Source organism: Bos javanicus, chromosome 16 (assembly GCF_032452875.1).
Source record: "Bos javanicus breed banteng chromosome 16, ARS-OSU_banteng_1.0, whole genome shotgun sequence".
Classification (NCBI taxonomy): domain Eukaryota; kingdom Metazoa; phylum Chordata; class Mammalia; order Artiodactyla; family Bovidae; genus Bos; species Bos javanicus.
This window is the reverse complement of record NC_083883.1, coordinates 63,607,070-63,634,694: the sequence shown is the minus strand read 5'-3', so window position 1 is coordinate 63,634,694 and position 27,625 is coordinate 63,607,070. Positions and strand designations below refer to the sequence as shown.

Here is a 27,625-nt window from a genome sequence, read left to right as displayed (position 1 = left end):
AGGCTTTGGTTCTTCCCTCACACTGGCCCAGATTACCATGACACCGACAATCAGAAGAAATGGGATCCATCTAGAACATCAGATGGAAACTCCATGGCTTCTGCCTGTTTTCCACCCTGTCTTCCCTGCCATACCCATCCTCCCAAACAGGAAGATCAAAGGCCATCTATTTTTTCATACAAGGGAAGGTAGGAAGACATTTAATGGAATACTGACTGGCTAGAATGTATATTTTGAGACCCTCTTAAATGGTTATAATCCATGACCTATAAGTCACTTTTACTGAACTGTAGATCTGACTGTAGATAACCCAAAGTATTACATTGATAGCAATAGCCTTTTGCATCCATGGGTTTTGTCTATTTGATAAACTCTTTTACTTTATTAGGTTGGTCAATAAAACTATCTAAGAAGGCAACATAAAGCCCAAATACACATCCAAACCAGTAAGAATGATCATTTTCCAAGAAAGCTTGGTGACTCCTAGTTTTGGTTTTCTTAGAAGTCAGTGAGGACACACCACTCACATAAACTCCCCACCGCTTTCTCGGTGAGTCAGCTCCTTACCTCCCAATCATACATTCTCCTTCCTCCACCCCACTTCAAAGAAAACTGAAGAAAAAAATATTTACCCCAAAGCATTCCTATGGAGGATCCAGCCAGAAAGCAGTTAAAAAAAAAAGAGGGGAGGGGAATGGAGAGAAGGCAGACAGTCAGTAAACTTCAGGGAGAAAGGAGAATTTAGGGTGATGGGAAACTGGAGAAGTCCAGACCCGGGTGATCCCGCTTACAGCCTTGGCACTTGCAGAGTCCACACGCTTTGTGAAAGGAAGGGCCAGCTCACCATGGCTCCATACCCACCTCTCTACCCTGGAAAGGCCAAGGCCCTCTGCAGGCATTAGTGACACTGCCTCTAACCTGACGGCATTCCCCAAGTTGCACATTATTTCATGGAGTCTTGCTGAACTCAAGTTTTCTAAATGTAGCTTTCATGTCCTCTTCCTTAGTAGTCTTCAGTCAAACTCTGTTCCCAGTGAATGTATAAGATTTCAGACTAGAGGAAAAATGCCTACTCTGGGCCAGAAACTATGTGTTGGGAAAGGTGTTTCAAAGCATCGTGGCATATTTATGTTTATGAAGGATTTCATTTGGAGAGGGACATGCAATGTCCAGGAGACGGCTACTCTGACATCTCTCAAAAGCACAGAAGAGCCACATTACAAAGCCAGCTTGAATTATAGGGGAAGGCACTGTCTATCAAGGTCCTGATGTCACACAAAGAGATGCCTTTTGATAAATTAAATGACCACCTGTCCTTTGTGAGCTTTTTACTGTGCAGCTGGAAGACAAATCACCCCTGCTCTAGCGGTGGGGTTTAACAATGACACACATCACGATGGAGAGCATGAATATAAAACATATGAGATATGAGGACTAACTTTAATATTTATTCTTGGCCAGACTCAGTGTTAAGCACTTTTAGTGCAATTCTTTATGTGGACATCCTAATCACTTTAGCACAAAGGTATTATTGTCTCTGTTTCACAGATGAGATGCTGAGAGGTCGAGCGCTCAGCACTGGCAGGGTGAGCTGGGACTTGAACCCAAGTCTCCGTGACGTTCAGAGCTCTCGCTCTGCGCCACTAGCTTCTGCGCCAGCAGGTTTCAGTTCCAGGCTCTATCAAATGGCTCACCAAATTCTAGAGCTGGAAGAGATCCCTGAAATCCTCTTAACTGCAAACAAAACTGCAGCCTGGGGAAGATGTGCCTCGCATAAGATCTCAGTGAGTGAGCCCCAGCGCCATGGGTGAACAGGCCTGCTGCTATGGAGAAGTGTCTAGAATTCAGCCTTTGCTTCTTGGTTGACAGTCTGCTGTGAAGGGTACTTTTTCTTCCTTTAATTTTTTTATGTACTATAAACCTGTGTTACACCACCATATGCCACAAGCAAAGACTTCTAGTGACGATTTTATTCAGGGAATGGCCCCATATTGGAAAGTATATTACTTTTCACTGTAAATGTCAAATTAATGGTTGTTTGAGAATTAAACCCCAGGGCCTTATAAACCTTAAATCTCTCACATGATAATCTCCAAATTCTCAGAAGGCAGAGGTAATGTCTTCTCCTGAGTTGTAACAGTGTCTTCTCATGCATGAGACTGGACACGTGGTAGGTCAGCCAAATATACCTCTAATCCACTCATTTGACAGCACTGATGGAGTCTTTAATAAATGTATGGCACTATCCTAAGTACTGGCTACATGGTTGTGAACAAAACAAACGAGGTCCCTACCCTCTTGGAGCTCACCTAATCTAGGAGAGAAGACAGGTCTCAAATAAACAAGCAAGCAAATGAAGGTAAAACTGCAAGCTAAATGCTGTGGGAAAAACAGAATCATTTGATTGACAATTCTACCAAAACAAGTACATGGGTCACCATCTCTTTCCTAGGCCGCATGCATCTCGAGGAGAAGCTAAAGGAGAATCTCCCATATCCCTGAAGTGAGAGAAGAGTGGGATCAATGGATGGGCAGGAGGTCCAGGCTTTCACCTTCCTCTTAGCTCAGGACTTTAACCCCAAGAACTTGAGATCCAGTAGAGTCTAAACGGGTTCATTCTCACAGATACCCATCGTATGAAGGAAGATTCAATAATTTTTGTTCCTCTCACACACTCAGATAAAGGGCAAAATTTGCTTTCTACAATTAATACTATCCCAAGATCTTCGTAAAATATCGTGCTATGGAAAAAGGGGATCTCTGACCAGTATGCTTGTGTGTCCCTTGTTTCGGGAAGTGGAATTCTTTGATGGTGCACTCTGATCTGAACAGCTGACTGTGACCGCCCAAGTCCTGGCTGGAGGGCTATTTGTCCCATTCTGACTCCCACAGAGTGGAGCCAGGGCTGGTAATTAGACACAGGCCAAAAGTGAAATGAAGATTAGTCATTGCTCTGCACATCTTTCACACAGGTCTCTCGCTGCAGAGGAGCCACTGAAAAGCTATACTCTTGAGTGGCTGTGAAAAAGCACGCTTGCGTTCTCAGTTTTGTTAAGATACATTCCAGTACAGTTTGAAAATTTTCACTGAAATGAAAGGAATACTTGCCAATGAAGCCACAGAGTCAGGAAAAGTGTCAATCAACAATGTAGCCCCCATTAATTAAAATATATCATAAATTTACACAAGGGCTAGGCCAAACTGCCTCTCCCAAATCCTTGCATAGAAGAATCATTTAAGCCATTTTCCAAGTCAACAAGATTGCAAGGGAAGATTTTATCAAACCAAGAGGACAACCTCTTCAAGTACTTCAACTGAGGCACATTGTTTTAGAAAAAAATTCATGAGCTTTTTACAGATCATCTAAATATAATCATTTGATAACACTTTGCTAGTTTTTGCTACTAGATGTATAATCAGAATTTTTTTTTACACTGCCTAGCTAATTAGTGAAATTTTCTCAGTTTTAAAAATTGACTCTAACGTGAGGATAATTTCACATGTGAGGATGTACTGGCTCCACTTTAATAGGGGTTCAGTTGGGCTCCCCATTTCCCCATTTACTGTATTTCCTACTTATTTGTTAAGTTCCTGGCTGCTCTCCAGAAAATAACTGCCACATTTCTCTTTTGTCTCATCAGTAAAAGATGAGAATTTTCCAGCTCAACTGTCAATCTGCCCTCCAGATTTTCCATGTGTAATCACTCATCATTCACTGTACTCTTGCTTTCCAGCTTCACCGCCCCACACCCCTCCCCCCACCACATACTTTCTCAAAAGACTTAAATCGATTTCTGCTAGGAACTGACTCTTCTTTCATAGGAGGGTGCTTGGGGGTGGGGGAGAGAGCCAGGACACTGGGTTCTGAAGAGCCCCTCTGTCTTTTAAGTGGAATGGTCCTCTGCCCTCCTCTGAGCCCAGCAGGGAACAGTAATGGGATTTTAAGGAATCTCTTGTGTTAGGGGAATGGACAGGGTACTGGAATGTAAGGGGGTAGAGGGGTTATGCTGTGAGAAACCCTGAACCTTCCTCAAGTGTCTGGATTATTATTAAGTAGTCAATAATAACACCTAACTAATATAATACAAAGTATTTGGCACTATACTGGACACAATATATTTTACCTTACTTAATTCTCACATGACCAAAATAGTTATTTTTAATTTCTACTTATAGAAGAGTAAATAGAAGTTCAGAGAGCAAAGGTGGGTTAATAATTAACAACGCTAAGTTTATTTAACACCTGACTCTGAAACCTAGGCTCTTATTTACAGTGTTGCGATTTACGATGTTACAATGCCTTTTCACACAGGAACCAATGGAGGGTTTTAACCAAAGAAGGAAACAGCAAAAGAAACCAGCAGTTCATGAGCTCAAATACAGAGCCGTCTATCCTAGTATCCTTCATCAGCCTAGGGCCTGTGAGGATTCACGGGAAGAAAAAGATAAAGATGAAACAGCAAGATGGACAAGGTCAGGAATGCTTTCTCCATCTGGTCCACCAGGTCTTGTCTGTTTCCAGGCAGAAACAGAGGGTCCGTGGGACGAGGAGAAATCCATACCAAGCCACCACTTTGACTTTACAGAGGTTAATGGCTTGGAACAAAGTAGAACTACTTAGAACTACCTTCTAAGAGGTAGAAGGGAGCTTAATGTAATGCAGAAAGCCCTGAACTCGAAATCAAAATGATCAGTTGTTTAAGAACTGGTTTTGCTATTATTACTCAAATGAGTCAAACTAGCCAAACCTCAGGCAATCCATTTTTCAACTGTGAAACAGGACTGTAGAGTGACAAATGAAATAGTGTGAAAGCACTTGAAAAATTCTAAAGCCCCATGGAAGCGAGGAAGAAGTTGCCCCTTTGCATTGGCCACGCCTGCCTGTGGAAACAGAACTCTCTAGTATTCAGTAGCAAGGCTAGGTCCTCTATGTGCGGCATCTGAATCCGGCACTTTGACCTTGTCACTGACCAGCTGCTGCCCTTTGGGGGTTATTTTCATTCTTGACCCATACCTCAGCATCTCTTGGGATCACCCAGGACTCTAAATCCTTTGGGTCCCTGCCAGCTTTCTTTGTTCTGTGAGCAGAGCACTAGCTCTACACTAAGTGGTTAGTGCATAACTCTTTTCTTCTGGCATATGAACCTCATGAGCTCCCTGTGTACACTGATTATTGCCTTTGCAAACTTTCTCCTTTGCAAAACACCAGCACTATACTCTCGATGGAAGGTATTTCTATCTAAGCACTGGGAAGCAGCAAGAGATAGCAAAGCATCTAACTGTGTGTGTATTAGGTTGTTTCAGTCATGTCTGACTCTTGCGACCCCATGGACTGTAGCCCACCAGGCTCCTCTGTCCATGGGATTTTCCAGGCAAGATACTGGAGTGAGTTGCCATGCCTTCCTCCAGGGGATCTTCCTGACCCAGGGATTGAACCCACATCTCTGATGTCTCTTGTATTGGCAGGTGGGTTCTTTACCACTAGCACCACCAAAGGCTTGCCTAGTGATTTTGTTATTCATTCTGATGAGCAGTGGCCTGATTTATCTTGCTTCTTAGTCTTCATAATCTGAACATACCCAAAGACCCCTCATCTGTTGATCTTTCTTCAAAGGCACTGGTGCCAGCTAAAGTCCAGCCCATACACTCCCTTCAGCTGGAGACTAATTCATAATGCTAGGCTGTGCCTCTATGGGTGTGGATGAAGCAGATGGCTGGCAGGTCACATGATCTGAGCTGATACTTTCCAAGTCTCATCATGAAATCTTCTGACCCAAATTACTCTGAAACCTACTTTTAAATATGGAGGGCACTGTGATGAGTTTCCACTAATCCTGCAGAAGTGGGCTCTTCCCATAGCTGTGAAGCCTCATTTTCTTGTGCTGGGTACTCTGGGACCAGAGTTTGGTTAGTCAAACTGTTGGGTACCACGTGGATTGGACCATTTCATTTTGCTTGGTTCTGTGACCACAAGCTGAGATCCTATTTACAAACAACCAACTCTCCAATTTGTGCTTGCTAATAAAGAGAGATATTTAGGTGTTCACACTCATTGTCTCCATATGATAAAAGTCCCTAAGCACACATTCTACAGAGGGTTCCCCAGCAGCACCAACGGCACTTGTAACAGACAATGCATTTTCCAATGTTTATTAAAAAACATGCATGCTGGGGCTTAAAGACAACAGCAGGTAGACTGGGAACTTATCTCCTTCTTTCAGACACTTCCTCCATGTGCTACCACCATGACCCTCCTTTTTCCCTCCCCAACCCAGTACGCAAGGCTGCCAGGGTATAAAATAGAGCAGTGGGAACCCCAAGAGCCCATGGCCATTAATCATCTTCAGAGTCCCTGCTGGGGCACAAAGTCAGAAAAAGTCAATCTTGAGGTGGATCCTAAGGCTGGAGTCTCAAGCAACGACATCCTTCTATCTGTTCATGGCTGGAAATTTCCAATTCAAGCTCAGCTGACATCCTAAATCCACAGTTAATGGGCTACCTGACGGCTAAATTTAATTTTAATCCTTCATTCTCTTCCACAGAGAACTGGAACTGGATGAACTGTCTGGCTCAGTGGTAAATGGGTCTTCCTGGCATGGAGTAGGACTTTGTCCACCTTTCTCCCTCCTCCAAGATTAATGTGTAGTCATAGCTTTCTGTGGGAGACATCCCTTTCACGGTTAAAAGAATGAGGGCTGTCAAGAAACAAGCCCCGAAGGCAAAGCTTGAGGGTGGAGAGGACTGCCTTAGACAAAGCAGACTGCAAAGGACAGGAGAAAGGGTCAGGCAGGTGTGAGGTGAAATGTCAGTTCTATTGTTACCAAGCTCTGCCAAGTGTGAGCACGTACCAGCATTTCAGTTCTAAATAGTCACGCCTTTCTCATGTGTGCACACTCCCACCTTCACAAACACAAAACCTCAAATGCAAAACCAGAAGCAGAGTGCCATTTCCAAGTCTAAAATGGTCTGTGCTTGTATATTTCGTTGAAAGGATTCAGAACCAGCTCTGCTGCTGTGGCTGGTTCGGAATGCATTCAAAAGACCTTATCCATCTGAGAGACTAGGGCAGAGGGTTAAGTGTCAGAAAGTGACATACTTCAATGAAAAGAATGTAATAAAAGCTAATATGGGAATTCCGTTCTTTCTGGCATCAAGAGGCAGATTGACTCATGTTTTACTTTCCTGGCTAAGCACTGAATAATGAAAGGCCAAGCGCGGCTGTGATCCAGAGCCTCTGCGTGCCAGGAAGTCCTGACCTTACCTCGTGCCCTGCTATGATGGAAAATGGTAATGGGAAGCTTTCAGCTGCCCACAAGCCTGCATGACTCTGACTGATGTACAGACCTGTATCCAGGAGCAGAATTCTGGTCATTTTTAAACTGTGTTGAGAAGCCATCATAAGCCTCAGACTTACTATTTAGAATCCAACCCAGGACAGCTCGCTTGGTGACTTGAGCTGGTCAAGCAACATGTTGTAGAGCAATAGCCATGACAAGGGGGAGGCACCCGGGCTGGGGTGCAGGATCACACCTTCCCGTCCTCCCCTGCAGTCACTCCTGTGAGGCGGCCACGCCCACCGCCTGCCCAGGAAGCCCTTGGCTGAACATGGATGACAGGAAGCCTGGGGGCCAGACAGCAGGGCCATTACTGGGCAGGATCCCACAAGGCTCGTGAACTCAACCTGCATAGTGGACACAAGACCCCCCTACCAGGCAGCTGACTCTGGGCATGGCACCCCAAAGTGAGGGGACCAATGTGCAGATACCCAGAAATGCCAAGGCTGGAACCATCTCTGCTTTCCCACCCAGCAAGTTGGGAAGCAGAAGCGATGGCAACAGGGTGTGAGAAGACTGGGAAAAGCGGTTTCCGGTCTTTTGGTGGACAATAAACCATCAAACAGGAAAAAAAAAAAAAAAAGCCCTCTTTTTCAAATAGAAAAAGATAAAAAGAGAATGGTTTCAGAGACCTAGTCATTCACCAGACTTTTCTTGAAACCACAGGGAGGAAAAGGCACAGTCAGGACATTTATAGTCGCAAACACTCTGTCTTCACAGGGCCAAGAAGGCGCGGTGCTGTGAGGGCAGTGGGATGAGGGCGCCACCCTTGGCCAGAAGCCCACCAGCCTCTACACAGGTCATCCGGCTTAGGGAGGGAGACCTGAGTGTTCTTATAAATGCTTTATAATGTAAAAGTGGACGGGGAAAAACGGAAAAGGCGCTATCACAGGTATCTTTCCGTTTATTTTCTTGTCCCCTGCTATGCCCACATGCAGAAAATAAACCCCTGTCCCCTCCTCCTCAAAAGTCAATAAAGTCCCCACGTGGAATTTGTCGCGTTTACATTATAAAGAATCGCTTTGCTCGATGTGCGTGGCTACAGAGAAGAGAGATTCCTTTCGGCCACTGCAGAAACAGCACATGTGTCCAGAAAACATACATGGCGACAGGTGCAGACCTCTGCCGCAGAAGGGCTCAGCTCTCTCTGAGAATTCAGCTAGAGGCCATTCTCTCCCCTTGGTTTGGGGTGTTGCTCTTGGAACTTGGGCTGGGTTCTGAGAAGGCTCTGGCTGCCAGTGGTGGAAGGGATACCAAGTCACTTCTGACTTCTGAGGAGCCATGGGAAGCTGTTACCATGGCAATCACCATCGGTTCTGCTCAAATTGAGCCTTTGTAGAAGCCTTAGTATGGTGAGGTTCAAGGGCACGGGGCTGGGGGAGAGAGAGGGCAGGAGTAATGTTATGTGAATGGTGGACATTCCTAGGGGAAAAAATATGGGAAGTGACAATAAAAGCTGTATCCACAGGGAGGGAGGCCTTTGACAAGCCTACAGAAAGACTCACATGTGGTTCCTGCTGGCCTGAGCCCCTGACCCCACCATGCAGTGGGACATAGGACTTATTTCAATGTCAACTTACCCCAGGCGAGGCCCTCACTCTGCTGGCAGGGGAAACTCTGGCTAGCCCTACTGAAATGATGAGATAGCTGAATTCTCTGGGCCCTTAATGAGTAAAGGGAGGGAACAGAATTAGTAAGAGCGAGCACACAAGCAAGAGACAGCATTACCTGGATCCCAGCAAGCGTGATGAAGGCCAGAGGAGATGGGGAGTGTCCCATAAGCAGGAGAAAGGGGAGAGGAGCTATGCACGGCAAGCTTAGAAGGATGCTAACAAAAGAGAGAGTGTGAGCCAGTTCCATTTATACTTTGGAGAGAAATGAAAAAAAATTCGAGAAGTGACATCACTAAAAGCAAGTGATGGATCAAAACGCTCAATCCATCACATACGTGTGGATTCCAGAACCAGAGGAATCCTGGGGTCCCCTGCACTGTACCTGGTCTGAGGACCAACAGAGGCTTCGGCTCCAGGGCTGTTAAGGCTTCCCCCTGCCGCCAGCACCAAAGCTACCACCGCCATGTTTCAAAGAGGCAGAGAGAAAGAACAAGACAGATGACACCCCTCCAGCCCATCGTCACTGCTCTGGATCGGAGAAGAGACTGCTGCACTGCGGAGACGAGGCTGGCATGCAGAGAGCCTTCCTTTAACACACACATCCTCCCCACTGGCACCAACACAGACCAGGTGTGTGTGGACGACAACCAAGTCTGGGAAAGCGGACGGTGTTCATCTTCAACTATTTGCATCCGTTATGCATCAACGTATTTTGCTGCGTATTCACACTTCATGACGTGATGGAGAATGGAAGCATAAGAAAGGGAATTCACATTTACTGATCACTTTGGGTCAGGCCCTGGACTAAGTGTTTGAAACACATCATTTTGTTTCCTTGTCAGAGATGAGAAACAAAAGTTAAATGGGTTAATACCTTGCTATGTTACTCTAGGCCATGAAGCTGGTAATGGAGGAGCTAGGCCTTCCTGACTCCACAGCCCACCCCCTTCCTCCCACTCTGCCCTGTGACCCCAGGGAGCTCTGTTCTTCAAGACGGGGTGGCCTCCTTTCTATATGCTTTTCTCTCTTTGTCCCTTATTTCTTCAAAGCGAAAACTTATTTTTACTGAGATCAAAACAAGAGAGAGCAATATGATGAATAATGTACACAAATGAATTGGTAAAATGAGATGGGAGCTTGACTTTAAAAACTGAGGGGTAAGATTTACCTCTAACAAAAACAGTGGATCTCCTTAGGACAAAGGCAGTCTTTGTTATTTTTTTCCATGAAGGAGGAGGAAGAGGAGCTAGGAGTCCCCTTAGCAGAGCCAGAGTTGCCTTTATTTTTATCTTGCTCTGACAGTCCACACAGGGACCAGAAAATACTTTTGTGAAATCTCCTTGGGAACAGTTCAGTTCAGTCGTACAATCTTGTCCAACTCTCTGCAACCCCATGGACTGCAGCGTGCCAGGCTTCCCTGTCCATCACTAACTCCTGGAGCTAGCTCAAACTCATGGCCATCAAGTTGGTGATGCCATCCAACCATCTCATCCTCTGTCATCCCCTTTTCCTCCTGTCTTCAATCTTTTGCTTCCTTGTGAAGGGTATGAGTGACTCCACGTGAGTCTAATGGGGTTAATACACTGGTGCACATGAGGACAAGGGACACTGGAGTTGTCCTGATGGCCAGCCCAGCTCAGGGCACAAGTCACATTCAGCCTGGTTCTCCTTTGGGAGAACCTGGCTGGGGCAGCAATGGACACAGCCTACTTCCAGGTTCTGGGAGGTCTCAAATTCTTAGCACACCTGGGGACCTTTCATCTCTCCTACAGACAGAGCACTCCCCAATTTCAGTCACTTGAGGAACATTCTTAACTCTTCTCCCATTTCTTTCTCTGCCAGAATGGATAGGGATGAAAGCTGGCAGTGTCTGGGGAGAAGGTAGGACAGATGATCCAAACTTGACCATTTGGACCAGGAAGGTCAAGCCTATGGAGATGCCTTGTTCCTTCCCTTTCGCAGCTGCCATCAATGACAGCAGGTCCCACATGCTTTCTTTGTGCCCCATCACACTGTATAGCTCGTCTTGCCTAGAAGACTTGGCTTTTTCTTGTACTCAGAGAGGCTGGAGGGAATTCCACTGCCCCAGTGGGAGAGGGTGAAGCTGCTCTGACAGTGGAACAGGTCCAGACAGAGCCCAGAAGGCTGTCAACTCATCTTCTGGGGCCCTCTACCCACCAGCTGAAGGAAAAGGCACTGACAGTAAGCCTACTTCCTAGCTATACCCTGGAGGGCTAGGAGAGTCCTTTCCTGAATCAGTGTTCAAAAAAAAAAAAAAAGTAATGTAATGTAATGTAATCTAATGTAATGAATATAGTTAGCTACCTGGATGGTTTCAGACTATTTTCCTAAGTATGCTACCAAGGAAGGTTTGAAAAGTCTTTCCTTCAGGAGTTTCACATATTAACATGGTTCTTAAGTCCCTGGAATAGCTCTGCGGGACCCCTGCTCATGAGCAGAGAATCTCCCCACACCCAGGATTCTGTGGTCCCCAACTCTGGTCTACCTGCCTTATTTTTCTTTCAAGTGGATCCTTTAATGACAGAATTAAGAAACACAAGGATACACCAGTTGTCCCTGGTCCCACCCTGAATCCATGGGGGAACACAGGTGACTGCTGTCCAGGCTCATTCATCTCAGCTCAAAGGGAGAAACGCCAGGGCCTTTGACTTTTCCCTGCTTTCCGTTTGCCAGTGCTCCTCATTCAGGGCAGGTTAGCTGAAGCTGTAAGGCTCTTGGGAGCTCTGTCGAGGGGCAACTGGGAAGCAGACTCCCAGGGCAGTATTCGCGGGCACCACTGAGTGAACCAGCCCTGGAGAAGCCCTCAGATCAGTCAGTCTCAGGAAAGAAGGAGGGAAGGAAAACGGACAGGAAAAAGAGTTACTTACGCCAGAGCAAAGGCCACCAATGCGCCAACCACCACCACGAAGTCCAGGATGTTCCACAGGTCTCGGAAGTAGGAGCCGTCCTGCAGAATCAAGCCCTGGTCTATCATCTGTAGGAGAAGGATGGGAACGGCCACCGATGAGCCCCAAGGTGCTAGTCATTCGGGCCCTGAGCTCTGGGCTCCGCACGGCAGTGTCTCCACTGCCATTGCCTCTAACCCAACCCCGCACAAGGATCCAAAGAGCAGGAGGACAGGCCCCACGGGCTCTCTCCACTGAACTGTGAGGCCCGAGGCCCTTTTCAGAGCCACCAAGGTTCCCTTAGACTCCTTGGCTCCCAGCACCCCACCAGCCCTCCCTTTCATTAGTGGCTCAGAGCACCAGGCATTACCGCATATGCACAGATGGGAACAATCCCAGATGGGTGAGGATGGGAACAAGATATAAGTGCAGGTTGTGAGGGTGGCAGGGAACAGAGTGGAGGGCAGTGAGTATGGCTGGGACTATACAAGGCCAGGAAGATTCATCCCTACCCAAGCCTTGGCCGGGACACTGGCTCAAACCAGGAAGCACGATGACAAGGTGAGAACAGTCCCCACTCCTGCGGGACTCCCACTGCCTGCCTGGGAGGGACCTGACCCCTCCCCCCAGGCCATTCCCACAGGTCTGTGCCAGTCTAAGGAGAGCCACGTGGTCATGTCCTGCCACAACAGACCTCTCCAGGATCTGAGGCTGGAGGAGGGGTCAGCAGAGGCCTTACTGAGCTTCTGTCACTGGCCAGGAGGTGACAGCCCTGGGGAAGGCACTGTCCTAGAGGCGCAGACGGGTGACCCCTCCAGCCCCGGAGTCCAGGTGCACTCCAGTTGCTCTTACCTTTATAACCATCTCAAAGGTGAACACGCCAGTGAACACATAGTCAAAATACCTCAGCACCTGCAGGACACATAACATGGAGACCATCAGGCTACATACAGTCCTCAAACACAGGCTCTCCTGCATGCCCACCCCAAGGCCCACTCATTTCAACCTCAGAACAGAAGCTTGGAGTTATAACTGCTAACTGATGCAGGGAGGAGAGGAGCCATGGATGTTGCTGGGGCCGCATGATCTGGTGGCCAGTCCTCGGCCTTTCCCTCCCCGTGGTCAGAACTTAACATCTTGGGTCTGAATTGCCCCACAGATTTCTCCCCTGCTGGGATCCTTGTCAGCTCCAATCCTCCCTGCCCCCTCATCCCTCCTAATATCCATCCTGGGCTTCCACAAGTTGTTTTAGCTCCCCACGTAGAGCTGCAGGGCCCCACCTTCACCCATGCCCCTAGGTCAGACTCCACATCCAGCCCATGGATGGCGGCAGCTGTGGTTGAGTCAATCAGTCGTGCTCAACTCTTTGCAACCCCATGGAATGTAGCCTGCCAGGCTCTTCCATCCATGGGATTTCCCAGGCAAGAATACTGGCGTGCATTGTCATCTCCTGATCCAGGGGATCTTCCTGACCCAGGGATTGAACCTGCATCTCCTGCGTTGGCAGAATTCTTTACCACTGAGCAACCATGGAAGCCCCTTTCAAAGCCCTGGCCAGCTCTCAGGGTAACGCTCCACTGATGAGCATAAAGGTAAGCAAGTATGATTGGGGAGTCAGGGTTCGGGTGGGGGCTGGTCGTGAAATGGTTCATACTTTGCTCCGAGGAACAGGACTGGGCAATTTCTTAAGCCCTTCCCGTCCTCTAGGAAGCTTCTTTAGCTCACTGTAATGTTGGAATGGTAGGCTCTGGGAGAAGAGAGCACCAGGGTACCGTGGAGGCTGGCAGACAGCCCCCGTGCACGCACTTTGTTGCGCTCTGAGTTGGTCAGGACGGGGTCCTCGGCCGCCAGGGCGATGCTGCTGGCTGCGATCACCAGGAGGATGCACATCTCGAAGTAGCGAAGGTTCACGATGTAGTGGCAGGCCCTGCGGATCCTGTGGGCAGCAGACGAGCTCACTGAGCCGGCCCAGCTTCCCTCCCACCCCATCCTTCTGCCCCACCCCCATACACATCAGCCTCCTCCAGACAGCCAGGCCTTGGCCAGAGAAGGCCGTGGGGAGAGCAATTTAATTTCTCAGGCACCACCCTTGATTTAAAGCCCCAGTGGGGGAAAGTAATCAGATTGGTTAGAGGCTGCAGCATGCAAGCCAAGATACATTATCTGCGTGCGCATCTGAGCCACCGTGGGGAGCAGCAGCCAGCATCCAAAGATACACGCTTGGGTGGCTACACATTGCCTTCCACTGTGCCTCAGTGTCTACTCCCCCACTGTACAGAGACTAGGGCAGAGCAAGAAAATCCTAAGAACTCTGAAACATAAAAACAGACCTTGATTCTAAGATTCCTGATGAAAGCAGCAACTGGTTTTCCCGAGCCACGGGTATTCCAATCAAAGTGATTATTCTATCGACTGACTGCATCCTGGCTTCGGTTGGCCTGACACCTCTTAGCCCAGGTTCCTTCCTTCCCAGGGCCATGCTGGAATACTGCCCACTTGGTCACTGAAAGCCTTCTTGTCTTCCGAGACCCTGAAGCTGGTCTACATATACATCTTGCTGACTTCCTGGGCAGAATGCGGCTTCTCTTTCAACATCCCATCTTTTCTGAATCTAACCTTCCAGATTCTTCCTTGCCCATCCTATCTCATGGTCAGGACACTGGTCTGAGGAACAAACCCACTTCAAAACTGATGAGCAGGGCAGCCAATGGATGACCCAGTTATCCTAAGCTTCCTATTCTCAGCTCTGTCCACCTCTGGAATATTTGGTGACACATCCCAAATAGATGTCCTCCCTTCCCAACTTCCCCCGCAACCTACTAACAAAAGACTAGATGAAGGGTCCTTTCCTCTGACATTGCCCATGTTGTTCTATCCTAAATGACTCTTTAGACTATGGGCATAGAGTTCAGAGGCTTCTCATTAATTCCATGACCCACCTCAACTAGTGAGCACCCTGGAGGCTTTCAGATATCTGGCCATACTCCACCAGGAAGGCTCAGGAGGAAGACTGGACTCTCATCCCTCCTTCCCATCACCCTGCCCTGGCTCAAATCTTGGCTCAAAACCTCTAGCACCAAAGGGAGGTGGCAATGGAGGGTGTCTTACGGGTTGGTGGTGCTGAAGATGAACATCGAGCTGTGGGGCACCATGGCCTTGCCCGTCTCACGCTTCTCCTTCTTCTGCTGCTTCTTCTCCACCTCCTCCTCATCCTCTCTCATCTCTGCCTCTTTCAAGGGACTGGCTTCTCCATCAGTCTTGTTGCTGACTATAAGAAGAACGTGTGGAACTCTTGAGAAACCTTGCTACATGCAGAATGGTGCCCTTCATTTTCCACTGGGGATGGGACGAGAAGGTGGGAGAGGGAGCTAGGTAACTGTCCAGCAAGGTGCCTGTGAAGGTCAGGGTGTCTGTTAAATTGCACTGAGTGAAGCCCAGGCTCTCTTCCTAGCCCTACCCCTTCCCTAATTTCAGGTGTAGAGCCTTTTGTGCCACATAAATAACAATCATGTTTCCCTAGGTAAGAGAGAATGTTTGTTTCTCTTGTAAAATTTACAAACTTACCTCTATCTAAAATCTGTATTCTTTGTATATATTTACTTAGGGCATTTTTCATGTTGGTACACCTGAACAGGAGAAGGCAATGGCACCCCACTCCAGTACTCTTGCCTGGAAAATCCCATGGACGGAGGAGCCTGGTAGGCTGCAGTCCATGGGGTCGCTAAGAGTCGGACACGACTGAGCGACTTCACTTTCACTTTTCACTTTCATGCATTGGAGAAGGAAATGGCAACCCACTCCAGTGTTCTTGCCTAGAGAATCCCAGGGACAGGGGAGCCTGGTGGGCTGCCGTCTATGGGGTCGAACAGAGTCGGACACAACTAAAGCGACTTAGCAGTAGCACACCTGAACAACATATATTATTATTCCCCTTCTACAGGTGGGAAAACTGAAGTTCAGGGAATTCAAGGACTTATCCTAAGCTCATACAGCTGGTGCTGTGCTTAATGGCTCAGTCGTGGAGGATTCTTTGTGACTCCATGGACTGTAGCCCACCAGGCTCCTTGTCCATGGGGATTCTCCAAGCAAAAATACTAGAGTGGGTTGCCATGCCCTCTTCCAGGGGATTTTCCCAACCCAGGGATTGAACCCAGATCTCCCGCATTGCAGGTGGATGCTTTACCATCTGAGCCACCATGGGAAGCCCAAGAATACCAGAGTGGGTAGCCTGTCCCTTCTACAGGGAATCTTCCTAACCCAGGAATCAAACCGGGGTCTCCCACATTGCAGGCAGAGTCTTAACCAGCTGAGCTATCAGAGAAGCCCCTTACAGCTGGTATACATTCCCAATGTAGAATTCTATCTCCTTTCAGTGAAACCACACCACAGTGGAAGATTTTAAGAAGCCATGACTCTGTCTGTGGCTGCCCTTCTGGCTGTTCGTGTTCCAGTCCTGATTAACGCAGAAATGAAAATGCAGTATTCATGCAAAGATGGGTCTGTGACTTCTCCCAGGATTGAGAGGATGAAGAAGCAGAGACCAAGTGGGGCTGCTGGGCTTCTGCTCTGAGTTTCCACATGGAAGGCCCAGTGTGGGGTGAGTGGCAGAGAGGACGAGGCCATCCAAGCGGGGCAGGGGCACCTCTCCCACATTCCCATTCAGTGAACGGTTCTGCCCTGGAGCCTTGTGTAAGTAGCAAACCTCCAAAGTCCCGACCCCTTTCAGGTCTTTCCCAAAGGTGAGTCATCCAAAGCGTCCAAAACCCCTCTGATAACACGCTCTAACCTATGGCCAAGGGCAGGGACTAACCCCAGAATGAGAACAGAAGAGGGTCAAACTTTCTTAATGTTGTGTCTCATAAGAGTATGTGTCAGCTGCTCAGTCGTGTCTGACTCTTTGTGACCCCACGGACTGTAGCTAGCCTGCCAGGTTCCTCCGTCCATGGAATTCTGCAGGCAAGAGTACTGGAGTGGGCTGCCATCCCCTACTCCAGGGGATCTTCTCGACTCAGGGATGGAACCCAGGTCTCCTGCATAGCAGGCAGATTCTTCCCTGAGTCACCAAGGAAGCCCAACCCTCTTTTATGAGACATACACCACTATGACCCTCATAAAAGAGGGTCCAAAAACACTTCCTTATTAGTGCACAAAATTAAACAAGACAGCAGGGGTTACTGGACATGTGAGATTATAAAGTAGTACCGGCATTCCGAAGAATACTTTGAGAGGTATTTCAATTGAGAAGGTGAAGAAATGGAGACAGAGCAGTGAGAGAAAGAAAAACGGGGAGAGAGGACTGCTTTGTGAAAAGAAAAAAATACAGGAGGAAAAAAGCAAGAGTGGAATCCTGTGGTCACAATTCAGTGCCAAGGGGACAGATGGTGGTGGGGTTATGTAGAGATGGGTATGGGGTTGGGGCAGGGATGGGGATGGGGTAAGTGCTTTTGGGTTGTGTTTCCCTTTAAGGTCTCACAGATGAATATCCACCACCTCTGGGAACTGTGAGATAAAGTGTGACTAAAAGCTCCTAGGAGAAAGAGAGTCAATAAGAATAAAAGATTCAAGAAATGTTAGCACAGAGGAAGGTCTCAGAGGTCATCTGGTTCAACGCTCTCACTTCACAGATGATAAATTGAGGCCTCAAGACAGACAGGGTTTTTGGAGGCCACGTGCTGAGCAGAACCAGGGCCAACATGGGCCCGCCTGCCAGTAATGGTCCCCTAACTTATCAGGTGGCCAAGCACCTGGGGGAGGGGCGGCCCAGAGAATATGCCATCAGATATCCACAAGATAAATTAAGTAGCTGAATAGACAAAGGGGTACAGAATCACATGTGATCTCTCTGAAGACTCTGGGGGGGCCACGGGCTGAACGACATTTTATGGATAAAATTTAAGATTGAGAAAATTCTAGCTTAGTTCTCTTGCTGCTGCTGCTGCTGCGTCACTTCAGTCGTGTCCGACTCTGTGCGACCCCATAGACGGGAGCCCACCAGGCTCCCTTGTCCCTGGGATTCGCCAGGCAAGAACACTGGAGTGGGTTGCCATTTCCTTCTCCAATGCATGAAAGTGAAAACTGAAAGTGAAGTCCCTCAGTCATGTCCGACTCTTAGTGACCCCATGGACTGCAGCCTACCAGGCTCCTCTGTCCACGGGATTTTCCAGGCAAGAGTACTGGAGTGGGGTGCCATTGCATTCTCCAATGCATGAAAGTGAAAAGTGAAAGTGAAGTTGCTCAGTCGTGTCCGACTCTTAGCAACCCCATGGACTGCAGCCTACCAGGCTCCTCCGTCCATGGGATTTTCCAGGCAAGAGTACTGGAGTGGGGTGCCATGGGGCTAAAACTGCTGCTATTCTTTCATATGTTGAAGAAGGGTTCCATCCCACTGGTGGGGTTTTCCCTGCAGCTTTCCTGGGATGACTCCAGAACCATGCCTCCCCCAGCCTCGGGGGGTGGGGATGTGTGGGGGAAGCATGCCTCCCCCAGCCCCGGGCGGGGAGGGGGCGGTGTGTGGAAGGGGGCGGGCCCTGTGTTCTCACTGTGCACCACGGTTGAGTCCACCAAGGGGCCCACGTCGGGGATGGTGACAGTGACGCTGGTGCTCTCGGTGGTGGCCTTGTCCGTGTTGGCCGTGACGCAGGAGAGGTCGGGCTCGCTCTGGCTGACCCGGCCCATGTCCAGCTTCACGTCCCCCAGCAGAGCCTGCTCACTGCTGCCCTCCGGCTCCTGCTCCGTCAGGGCTGCGTCCTTCCCCACTTCCAGCTCCGGCTGGGGTGGGACAAGGGGTGTGTCGGCCTCATCCAGGGCTCCTGCCAGCCCGGAGCCTCTGGGCACCATCAGACTGTTGGTCCTGTGAGGAGAGAGGAGAAGACAGCTGCTGCTCACATCGGGAAGCGATTCTGAAACAGCTTCTGTGCCTGGCGAGAGGGAAAGGTGGGGGGAGTCCACATGGCCCTGCTGGAGAGCACGTGGCACCTGCTGTCTCCCTCCTCACCAGGCAGAGGAGCTGAGGTCTACCGGAGCAGCATCCATTGGCTGACTCCTGCACATCATGTCCTCCCCACTCCCAACAGGGGATGCCCTGGTTTCCAGGGGAACAGATCTCACTGCTATTGTATTGACACATACTTCGTAAAAGATGCATTATACAAAAGGGAAAAGTGAGGTTCAGAAAGGCTTACATTGAAGAATCCCTAATGCGGGCCACACTATCTGTCTCCAGGGCACTCCTATGTTGCATTTACCTCCGTAAGTCCTGGCATCGCTCTCGCTCTTCCTCCTGGATCATGGGTTCTTTGCCCCCATGGCCAGCCCTGGGCTCACGGTCCCTCTCCCCCTCGCTGGGCACAGCTTCGTCCAGACTCCGCTCCTGGCTGGCAGACCTGCTTCTGGAGGTGGAGGAAGGCTCCCTGCCCTCAGTCCTGACGCGGCGGTGCCGGCTGCGCCGCTGGCTCTGCCTGTGCCGGGCCCGGTCCCCGAAGGTCACCACCGTCTCCCCACTGCCTGCCTCCGGCTGGGTCGGGTCACAGTTCCCGTGACAGGGCCGGGCCAGCCAGGGTGGCTCCCGTTTGCCCAGGGCCAGGGGGCTCCTCTGGCTGTCCAGGGCGCTCGCCAAGTCCCCTCCGTCCCCTTTGAGGGACCCCCCACGGCTGACGCGCTCTTCCTCACACTTCTCCAGCCCCAGGCCCAGGGCTAGCCCCTCGATGGCCCGGGGTCTCCGGTAGAGGCTGGGGTGCGCACTGAGCGGGTTGAGGGGGCTCAGCGGGTTGAGGGGGTTGAGGGGGTTCATGGGCGGGGCCTCCTCCTTGTTGAGGGCCTCCTGGCTGGACATCTGCATGTGCCTCCTCAACTGGCTGGTTCGCTGCTCCCACACGGACATGTGATGCCGGCGCCTCCGCTCCCTCCTGCCAAAGGGGAGAAGGTGAGGGCGAGGTCAGAACAGCTGGCCAAGGGCCGGGGAGGGCGGCCACGGGGGCCCAGACCAGCCTGCAGCGGCCAGGGCACAGGGTCAGGGGGAAACACACGGTGGGGAGCAAACGGGAGAGCCCAGGACCTGCAGACAGGAAGCACAGAAAAATGTGAGGGGCCGAGTGGGTGGTTGGACCAGTGCCCCCCAGTTTTGTGGGGTCTCCCACTCTGATCCCTGCCCTGAAGTAGCTGAGGAGGGGCGAGGGCAGCCCAGGACTGAGCCCCGGTGGCCAGGGCCTGCAGACAGTAGTACGAAGGTTGCCAGGTCTTCACTCCCTGCTCCCCTTTGCTTTAAGGGCATCAACCTGTACTCTCTCTATGCATGGCAATGGCCCTTAGTTCAAGGTCAGAGGCCTTTCTTCCTCCTCCTCTCCCTCTCTTTCCCTTTCCCATGCCAGCCTGGGAGAGCTAAGGCTGAGAAATACAAGGGCAGGTCCTATTAAAGGGAGACTGACGACAGCAGGGAGCAGACCCATGTTACAAAAAGTTTGGGCATGACCCTCGCAGCGATGTGGTGGGGTCTCTTCCACAACCACTGATAAAATCCAAGGGTCACTATGTCCAGGGCCCACGAGCAGCTCATACTCAAAACCACCGCTGAACAGTTCAGCTTGGAGGCCTAGCTGACCATTCACGTGGCAGCAGGAACACTCAAACGTGATACAGGGTGGGCTTCCACAGGTGGTGGAAGGTGGACGCTTACACCTGCACGCCCATGTGCCCGTGCAGGGGATGCTCACAGGTGCCCACGCACATCCTCACTGGGGCCCACACGAGCTGTCCACAAGCGCCTGCATGAAAGGCATCCCACTGGCACAAACAACCCACGCCGACACGTGTCCACTCACAGGCCACACGGAAGAGCAAACTGCACACGGGGTCACATACCTGAGACGCACACTGAGAAAGGCACACGGTGGGTGGGGCGGAGGGGTGGATCCACAAACCACGTGCACGGAACGCACACACACACACGCCACGGCCCACACGGACGCGTGCACGCCCACTCCACTCGGTCCCCGGCAAGGACGAAGACACGGTGTCCCCGCACCCACACGTAACCACTCACAAACACGCAGACCGGTACACACATACAGGTGGCTGCTGCGTGGCTCCCACATCGACATGTGGTGTCTTCTCCTTCTGTCTCTTCTGGGGAAGAAAAACGGACAGGTTCAGTTCACCCCCACCTCTAGGACCCGCCAGCCCCACGGCCACCAGCCGATCTCCAGGGAGAGGCACAGAATCCCCTAGGTGCCTGCTGCCCTCTGTACACGCCCAGCCATCAACTCTCCAAGGGACTGGCCTTGGTTCCTTGCTGTGTGCAAACATAATGATCTAATATATTGAAGCGAACATGCAGGCACGCACAGGGTTTCTCAGTTCGTAGAAGCTTTGGACGCTCAGTCATCAAGCCCTGCTGGCACTCAGGTTTCACCTAAGTGTCCTTCAGAGACCTATTCTGGAAACCCTGTAAACTTGGATGAAGTTCATTTACTCCTGATCATATCTAGGATATTCACAAAGGTATGACTCCCCAGCTCATCCCTCTCATCTCACACAACATGCAGGGAACAAATGGTCTAGCGTGCATGCCATTGGCCCGTGGCCAAAGGCAGGGCCATCGCGCTGTGGGCTGCCATCCGCATACCTCAGGATGTGAGTGGTGTCCCCTGCACGTGTGCACCGTGCTGGCCCTGGCCGAAGGCCTTGAACACTCTGTCTATTCAGCTGGGTAAAGCACGTATTACCCTTCCTGGCCTTGTGCAGGGAAAAATCTCTTCTACACACACACACACGTGCTATGTCCTTTCGACCACAAGGTCAATGGAAAGTCAATGGTAGGGTGAGGGCATCACCCACAAAGGCAAACAGGAAAAATGGAGCTGTCAGCACAGGGTCAGCGCTCAGGTGGAGAAAGACATGTCTGGGACACTTGTGGAATGAGCCTGCCCCAGTTCCTGGGGTGACAAAACCAGTCTGGCCCAACGGACCCTGCCTGGACCTGGGAGGTTGGCAAATGTGGCTTCTTTCCTGATGAAACTGACACCCACCCATGGAAAACATGCAGGCAAACTAGTGTCGCTCAATCGCCATGTCCACATCCACAGAGCAGCCTGGTCCAGTGGGCAGGGGGAACAGAGGCAGCTGGTCTGAGCCTGGAGAGGCACAGGGCACAGGAGCACCCCTGGGCTGGATGTGGCCAAGACTGTGGAGACGCCTGTGACTAGATCCCCAGCATCCCTCAGCATCAGTGGCTGCCATGCACATGGGGCAGCCATGCCAAGGGGCATGGCGGCAGAGAGAAAGAGAAGCACACACTCTAGACAGGCAGCATGCACGCCCACCAGGAAAGCACCTTCCACCAGCTGTGCAGTGATACCTATGCAGTGATAGCTCTACAGCTATGCATGAGACCTGGGTTTAATCCCTGGGTCAGGAAGATTCCCTGGAGAAGGAAATGGCAACCCACTCCAGTCTTCTTGCCTGGAGAATTCCACGGACAGATGACCCTGGCAGGCTACAGTCCATGGAGTCAGAAAGAGTTGGACATGACTGAGCGATTAACGCTTACACCAACTATTTGCAAATTCTCAAGTCGTCACACACTGGCCCTCCAGAAGCACGTGTGGAAGAGGGTAAATACGTGGAAGAATTCTCTGCATGCTCACAAGTGTGCGTGCACACATACACACGCACACAGAGGCCAGGCCAAAGAGAAAACCAACCTCTCATTTCCACACAAATCAGATCCACACTTCAAACTTTACTTCCCCACTTACACATACAAAGATCCAGATTCACATCCCATCACAACCATTAGTACATATTCAACATTCCTACAATCACACAGAGAAGCATCTCCCCAATTCACACGCATGTGACCTCACACACACCCTACAAGAACCATGTGGACCAGGACAGGTGGCTGGTATTCTTCATTTCAAAGATGGAGAAACAGGGACTCTGAGATGCTAAGAGGTTCTCGCTCTAATGTCACAGTACTGAGCGACAGAGCTAGGTCTAGCCCTCGGGTTTTTTGGGTTGTAATAACGTTCTAGCCGCCACATTCACACTCAGTCATATAGTCCGGAAGTCAGGGGTCTGGGCCTGCATGTCCAAACACACTCTGTTGTTCAGCCAGCAGCACACTCATCACATCCAAAGCCTGTATCTCTACTCACCTGGGACGGTCACAAAGTCCCTCCCACCTCACTGTGCCCGGATACGCACGCAGCTCACTCCCTACAGCCTGTGCCTACCAGCATCTCATTCATTCTTTCATTCCACAAATAGTGAGTTTCCACTCTGGGCCAAGCATGCTTCCCCCTCATATCTCCAAACCCACTCCTCCTCCAGGTTTCCTCATCTCAGGAAATAGCACCACCCACTCCTAAAGTGGCAGCCAGCTCCACCCACTAGCATGTTTGGATACCTGCATGTATTTATTTTTAGCCCAAACTCACGAGTGCAGGGAAAGTGGGGTAGAAACTGCTCGAGGCGCAGAGAAAATTCTAGGGAAGAAGGAGTCGTTTCATCTTTATCGATCTTTAACGAATTTTGGAGCGGGTTTTTTTCTCACTCACAGAGGAGGGGCCCAGAGGCCAGGCCTGCCTTCAATTTTGAAAGGCGAGAACAAGAGGACAGCCGTGCAGGGGAGGCCCCACACATAACTCTGGAATGTCCCTACAGGGCGAGGCCGAGGACACTGAGAGCCTTTCACACGAGCTCTGGGAAGGGAAGGGCACCTCGCTGAGTTTCAAGTAACAGATGACAGGGTCTGGGTCCAGCTGGACACAGGTCCAGCTGCCAGGTGCCTCAGACCCTCCCCAGACATACCGCAGGGCCCCGCACAGTCCTCATGTGGGCCCAGAAGCCCCAACAGGAATTCCGTGGTTCTGTGGTCAGCCTCTCCCCAAGGTCCTCCCCCAGTGCCACGCAGAGGTCAGCCGCCCAAAGGGCCCCACGGTCTGCTAGTTCCACCAGCAGCCACCAGGGCCAGGCTGGATCCTCAAAGAGGGTCTACACTGGCTGCTCTAATGTATCACCCCCCCGCCCCCCATTCTCTCTCTAATGCACTCCAACTGGATTTTGTTCCCACTGGGCCACTTACATGGCTCTCGTGAAGTTCACTAACAGTGTGCATTTTGCCAAATTCAATGCTCCCTTTTCTGTCCTCATCTCATGGGATCTTTCAGTAGTCCTGAGCTCTTCCGTCCACTTCTTCCTTCCAGAAGCATGTTCTTCTCCATGTCCCCAGGACACCCTGCTCACCTGCTCATCTCGTGGGTTTCTCCTTGAACACAGGGTGCTCTCTGGCCCCTGGCCTCAGCCTCTCAGCCCACCTCTACCTGGGTCAGCTCTCCTGGGATGACAGCCTAAATGCCATCCAAATGCAAATGCTATACCCCCAATCCTTATTTCTAACCCTGACTTCTGAGCTTCAGACACACGTGGCCAATAGCCCATTCGGAATCTTTACTTGCTCATCTTATATGCATCTCAGATTTAATGCCATCAAAAGGAACATTGGATTTCCACCATCTTCAAGTGAGCCATAAATACCACCACCACCTCTCCAGTTACACAGGCATCAAACCTTAATACCTGGCAGAAATGTTTGTTTCTCCTTTTTTTTTTTCCATCTCTACTTCCATCACATTTATTCCATTAGCTCATCCTATTGTCCTCTCTCCAAATACAGACTGAATGAGATGAACTCTCATCTCCTCTGTTGCTACTATCATGGTCTAAACCACCACTAACTCTCACTGCTTTACTCAGAGCCAATCTCTGTCTTCCTGCCTCCAGTCCATTCTCCACAGAGCAGAGTGACCTTTTCAAGTATACATCAAAACCTACCCGTCCTTCCCCTCTAGACCCTCCTACAGTTGCAATCAGAACAAAAGCAAAGTCCTTCACTTGAGCCTTTAGGACCTCCCCGGCCGTACCTCCTTCTCTTCCCCTTGCTCCCTCCACACCAGCCACACTGGGACCTTACTGGGAATGTTCCATCTTCATAACATCACACAACCATCTTCTACACATTTCGGTCTCTGCTTAAACATCCTCTCCTCAGAGAACTCCTCCCAAATTGCCCAAAGGTACTGCACCCAATTCCTATTCCTCTGCCTTAGTACCCTGTTTTACTTATTTTATAGAAGTTCTATCTACAATTATTTCTGTGCATTTATCAGCTATCTTGCTCACTGAAATAAAAGGTCTGTGAAAAGAGAGACCCTGACCCTGTCTTGCTCAGTACTGTATTCACAGGACGCTTCCTGGCACAGAGCAGGCTCCCTCCAAGGGTCAACAGCTGTGGAGCTGAGCACTGGGCTGTCGACACAGGAGCTCAGGGGTCTGTGACGTGGGGACAGCGACTCACTCGATGGAAGGCATGTTGGGTGCAGACATCGGGCTGACCTCCTTGGCCTTCTGCAGTGCGTGCTTCTGGTTGAAGGCCTCCTCTTCTTCTTGTTCATCCTAGACACAAAGTAGAGATGGCGTTGTCTGGGATCCCCATGAAGGAGAGTAGCTTCCTCGGCCCTGCCCAGAAGGGCTGAGGGAGCTTCTGGAGACCTGGAGAAGCGAGGAAAGCAGAGCAAGAGGTGAAACAGGCAGAGTGAGGTCATGTTGGCTCACAGACCTCCAGCAACTAGCAGTCAGGCCTCCTGAGACAGCAGCCTCCACAGCCCTGGTGTGGCCAGCTGTTCTGGCCCCCATCCTGCCCCACAGGCCCCCCATGTTTCCTCAGGAGAGACTTGAAGGTCTACCCCAAACCCCAGCCCTTGGTGGAGGTGGCCAGGGCTGTAAAGGTCAGAGGCCAGAGCTGACACTTCTCGGATGCTCTTCAGTGTCCGGGCGTAATGGAGAAGGACCTTCCAGGCAGAGCTCCTGAGATGAACGCCACAGTCCTCATCACACCCTCTTCCCTGCACAGCTAAGTGACCCCTACCCTGGTGCTCGGGCAGGGATCTCAGCCCCTCACCCACACTCCAGCTTATAAATGTCTTTCTATGTGATGACGGCACGGAAACCCGGTTCAGGTAAAATGACTAGAGCTACTAAGATCGCATATGTTTTCAAAGACTGCTCTGGTTTTTACACACGTCCTTTTGCTTCATCCTTGCTGTCCTCCTAAGAGGTATGCAAGGCAGATATAGCATTCCCCCCCCTCCTTTTTTTTTTACAGATGAAGGAAGCAACACTAATAGAGACCAGGGGTCATGCCTAAGCTAAAAGGGCCAGTAAGGGACAGATGTGTGACTCACAGCCAGCTTTTCAGCTACAAGAGCTTACCCTGTCTGCAGGTAAGAAGACCCTTGAGAATGCAGAGAAGAGCAGGTAACCCTCAAGGAATACATGGAAAAAGCTCATAAACATCACTAGGATGCTATGGATTTTGCCTTAAACCAAATTTGTATTATGCGGGGAGAAGGTTTCACTCATCTCCCCAGACAATCCCACTGCAATTGTATTGCCTCTACCCCTGAAGACATGACTCAGAGGAAAGAAAGGAACTGTACTTTGAGAAATATGGTGTCTGGCTTCTTTGAAACTCACGGAAAGTTCCCCCAAGATGAAGTAAGCACTGGAATACCCCAACAGCCACAGTCCTGGACCCTCTCACCCTCAAACCCAGAAGGGTGAAGGCACATGATTGAGGTCACACAGCCACAGGTCACAGGAGCAGAGGTGGAACTTAAATCCAAGACTCTGGTGTTTTCTCTATTTCCCAAGTCACAAGCCTGCAAAGGCTATCTTTGAGAGTCTGCAGTGACTAAGTGATCATCCTCAATATCCAATGAGAGACCCCATCTGGTCCAAGGCTCAGCAAACTCAGTGAGAGTGAACCAGGCTCCCTTCGTGGACACATGTAGCTCTCCGGGTGTCCGTGAGCTCCCAGAAGGGGCCTTCCCTGCAGGCCCGAGACAGGCAGTGCAGGCTTCTGGATGTAGCCCCAAAGCCTAGTGGGCACCCAGTGGCCCAGAGAACCATTAGATCCCTGGAGAATAAGGCTCACCTTGGTCAGCTCCTGGGCGTTGGCCAGATTGTCCACAGCGATGGCCAAGAACACATTCAGCAGTGTGTCTGGGGCAATGAGTTAAGGATGGGCAAGTAAGAAAAGCAAAAGGAGCCCCAGCAAGGCTGAAAAGGCATCTCCATGCCTTTCCTGTCTGGAACACCAGCAGGGACAGTCACCCCAAAGAGTCACTTGAGCAGGGACTGTGAGCAGGGGCGGGGAGAGATATTATGCAGCTCTGTTTGAAGGATAATACGTCTTCTCTCCTTCCACATATCATCTCTTTGCACCGGACAAAGAAATATACCTGAATCAAACCCCCCAGGGAAGGGGGAGATGGAGGGAGGAGGCCTTTGCACAGTTACAGCCTCTAATTACAGCAACATCAAATAGAGAACCACTGAACAAGACGGGTAGAGAACAAGAGGTAGGAGTTCATCTCTCCTTTCCAGGAGGCTAGAATTGAAGCCCAGTCATGCTAGTCTGACCTTAAAGATGAACAACAACAAAAAAAGAGATTCTACAGACTCATTACTATCTCTCAGTAATGGGATGCTAACATTTCTCAATCTTCTTGTCCTGGGAGGCGCCCATATTTCATTTAACAAAATGTCTCAGGGCACACAAGATCATTATGGAGCCCATTTCTATTCCACGCTCTAACCTCAGATGTCCCAATTTTCCAATTATCCTCGAGGCTCATGTGTTATGGAACATACATCTGTTTTAGCACAAAAGTCCAGGTCTGATTACTCTTAGAGTAACAGGAAAATTAAGGTG

At 50.2% G+C, this 27,625-nt stretch overlaps 1 protein-coding gene across 2 annotated transcripts in view; it reads right to left on the bottom strand.

Annotated features, from left to right (window-relative positions):
• Positions 1–27,625, bottom strand: part of LOC133228063 (voltage-dependent R-type calcium channel subunit alpha-1E) — a 338,653-nt gene that overhangs the window by 59,818 nt on the left and 251,210 nt on the right. The window contains exons 17-25 of one of the 2 annotated variants that reach the window (XM_061383395.1): positions 26,846–26,913; positions 25,208–25,305; positions 20,917–20,973; positions 19,098–19,757; positions 18,393–18,703; positions 14,962–15,121; positions 13,660–13,789; positions 12,706–12,765; positions 11,836–11,942 (exon numbers count right to left, since the gene is read on the bottom strand). In XM_061383395.1, coding sequence (XP_061239379.1) covers positions 11,836–11,942; positions 12,706–12,765; positions 13,660–13,789; positions 14,962–15,121; positions 18,393–18,703; positions 19,098–19,757; positions 20,917–20,973; positions 25,208–25,305; positions 26,846–26,913 — 1,651 coding nt within the window. The remainder of the gene's footprint in view (positions 1–11,835; positions 11,943–12,705; positions 12,766–13,659; positions 13,790–14,961; positions 15,122–18,392; positions 18,704–19,097; positions 19,758–20,916; positions 20,974–25,207; positions 25,306–26,845; positions 26,914–27,625) is intronic. The other variant, XM_061383394.1, reaches the window with a different exon arrangement.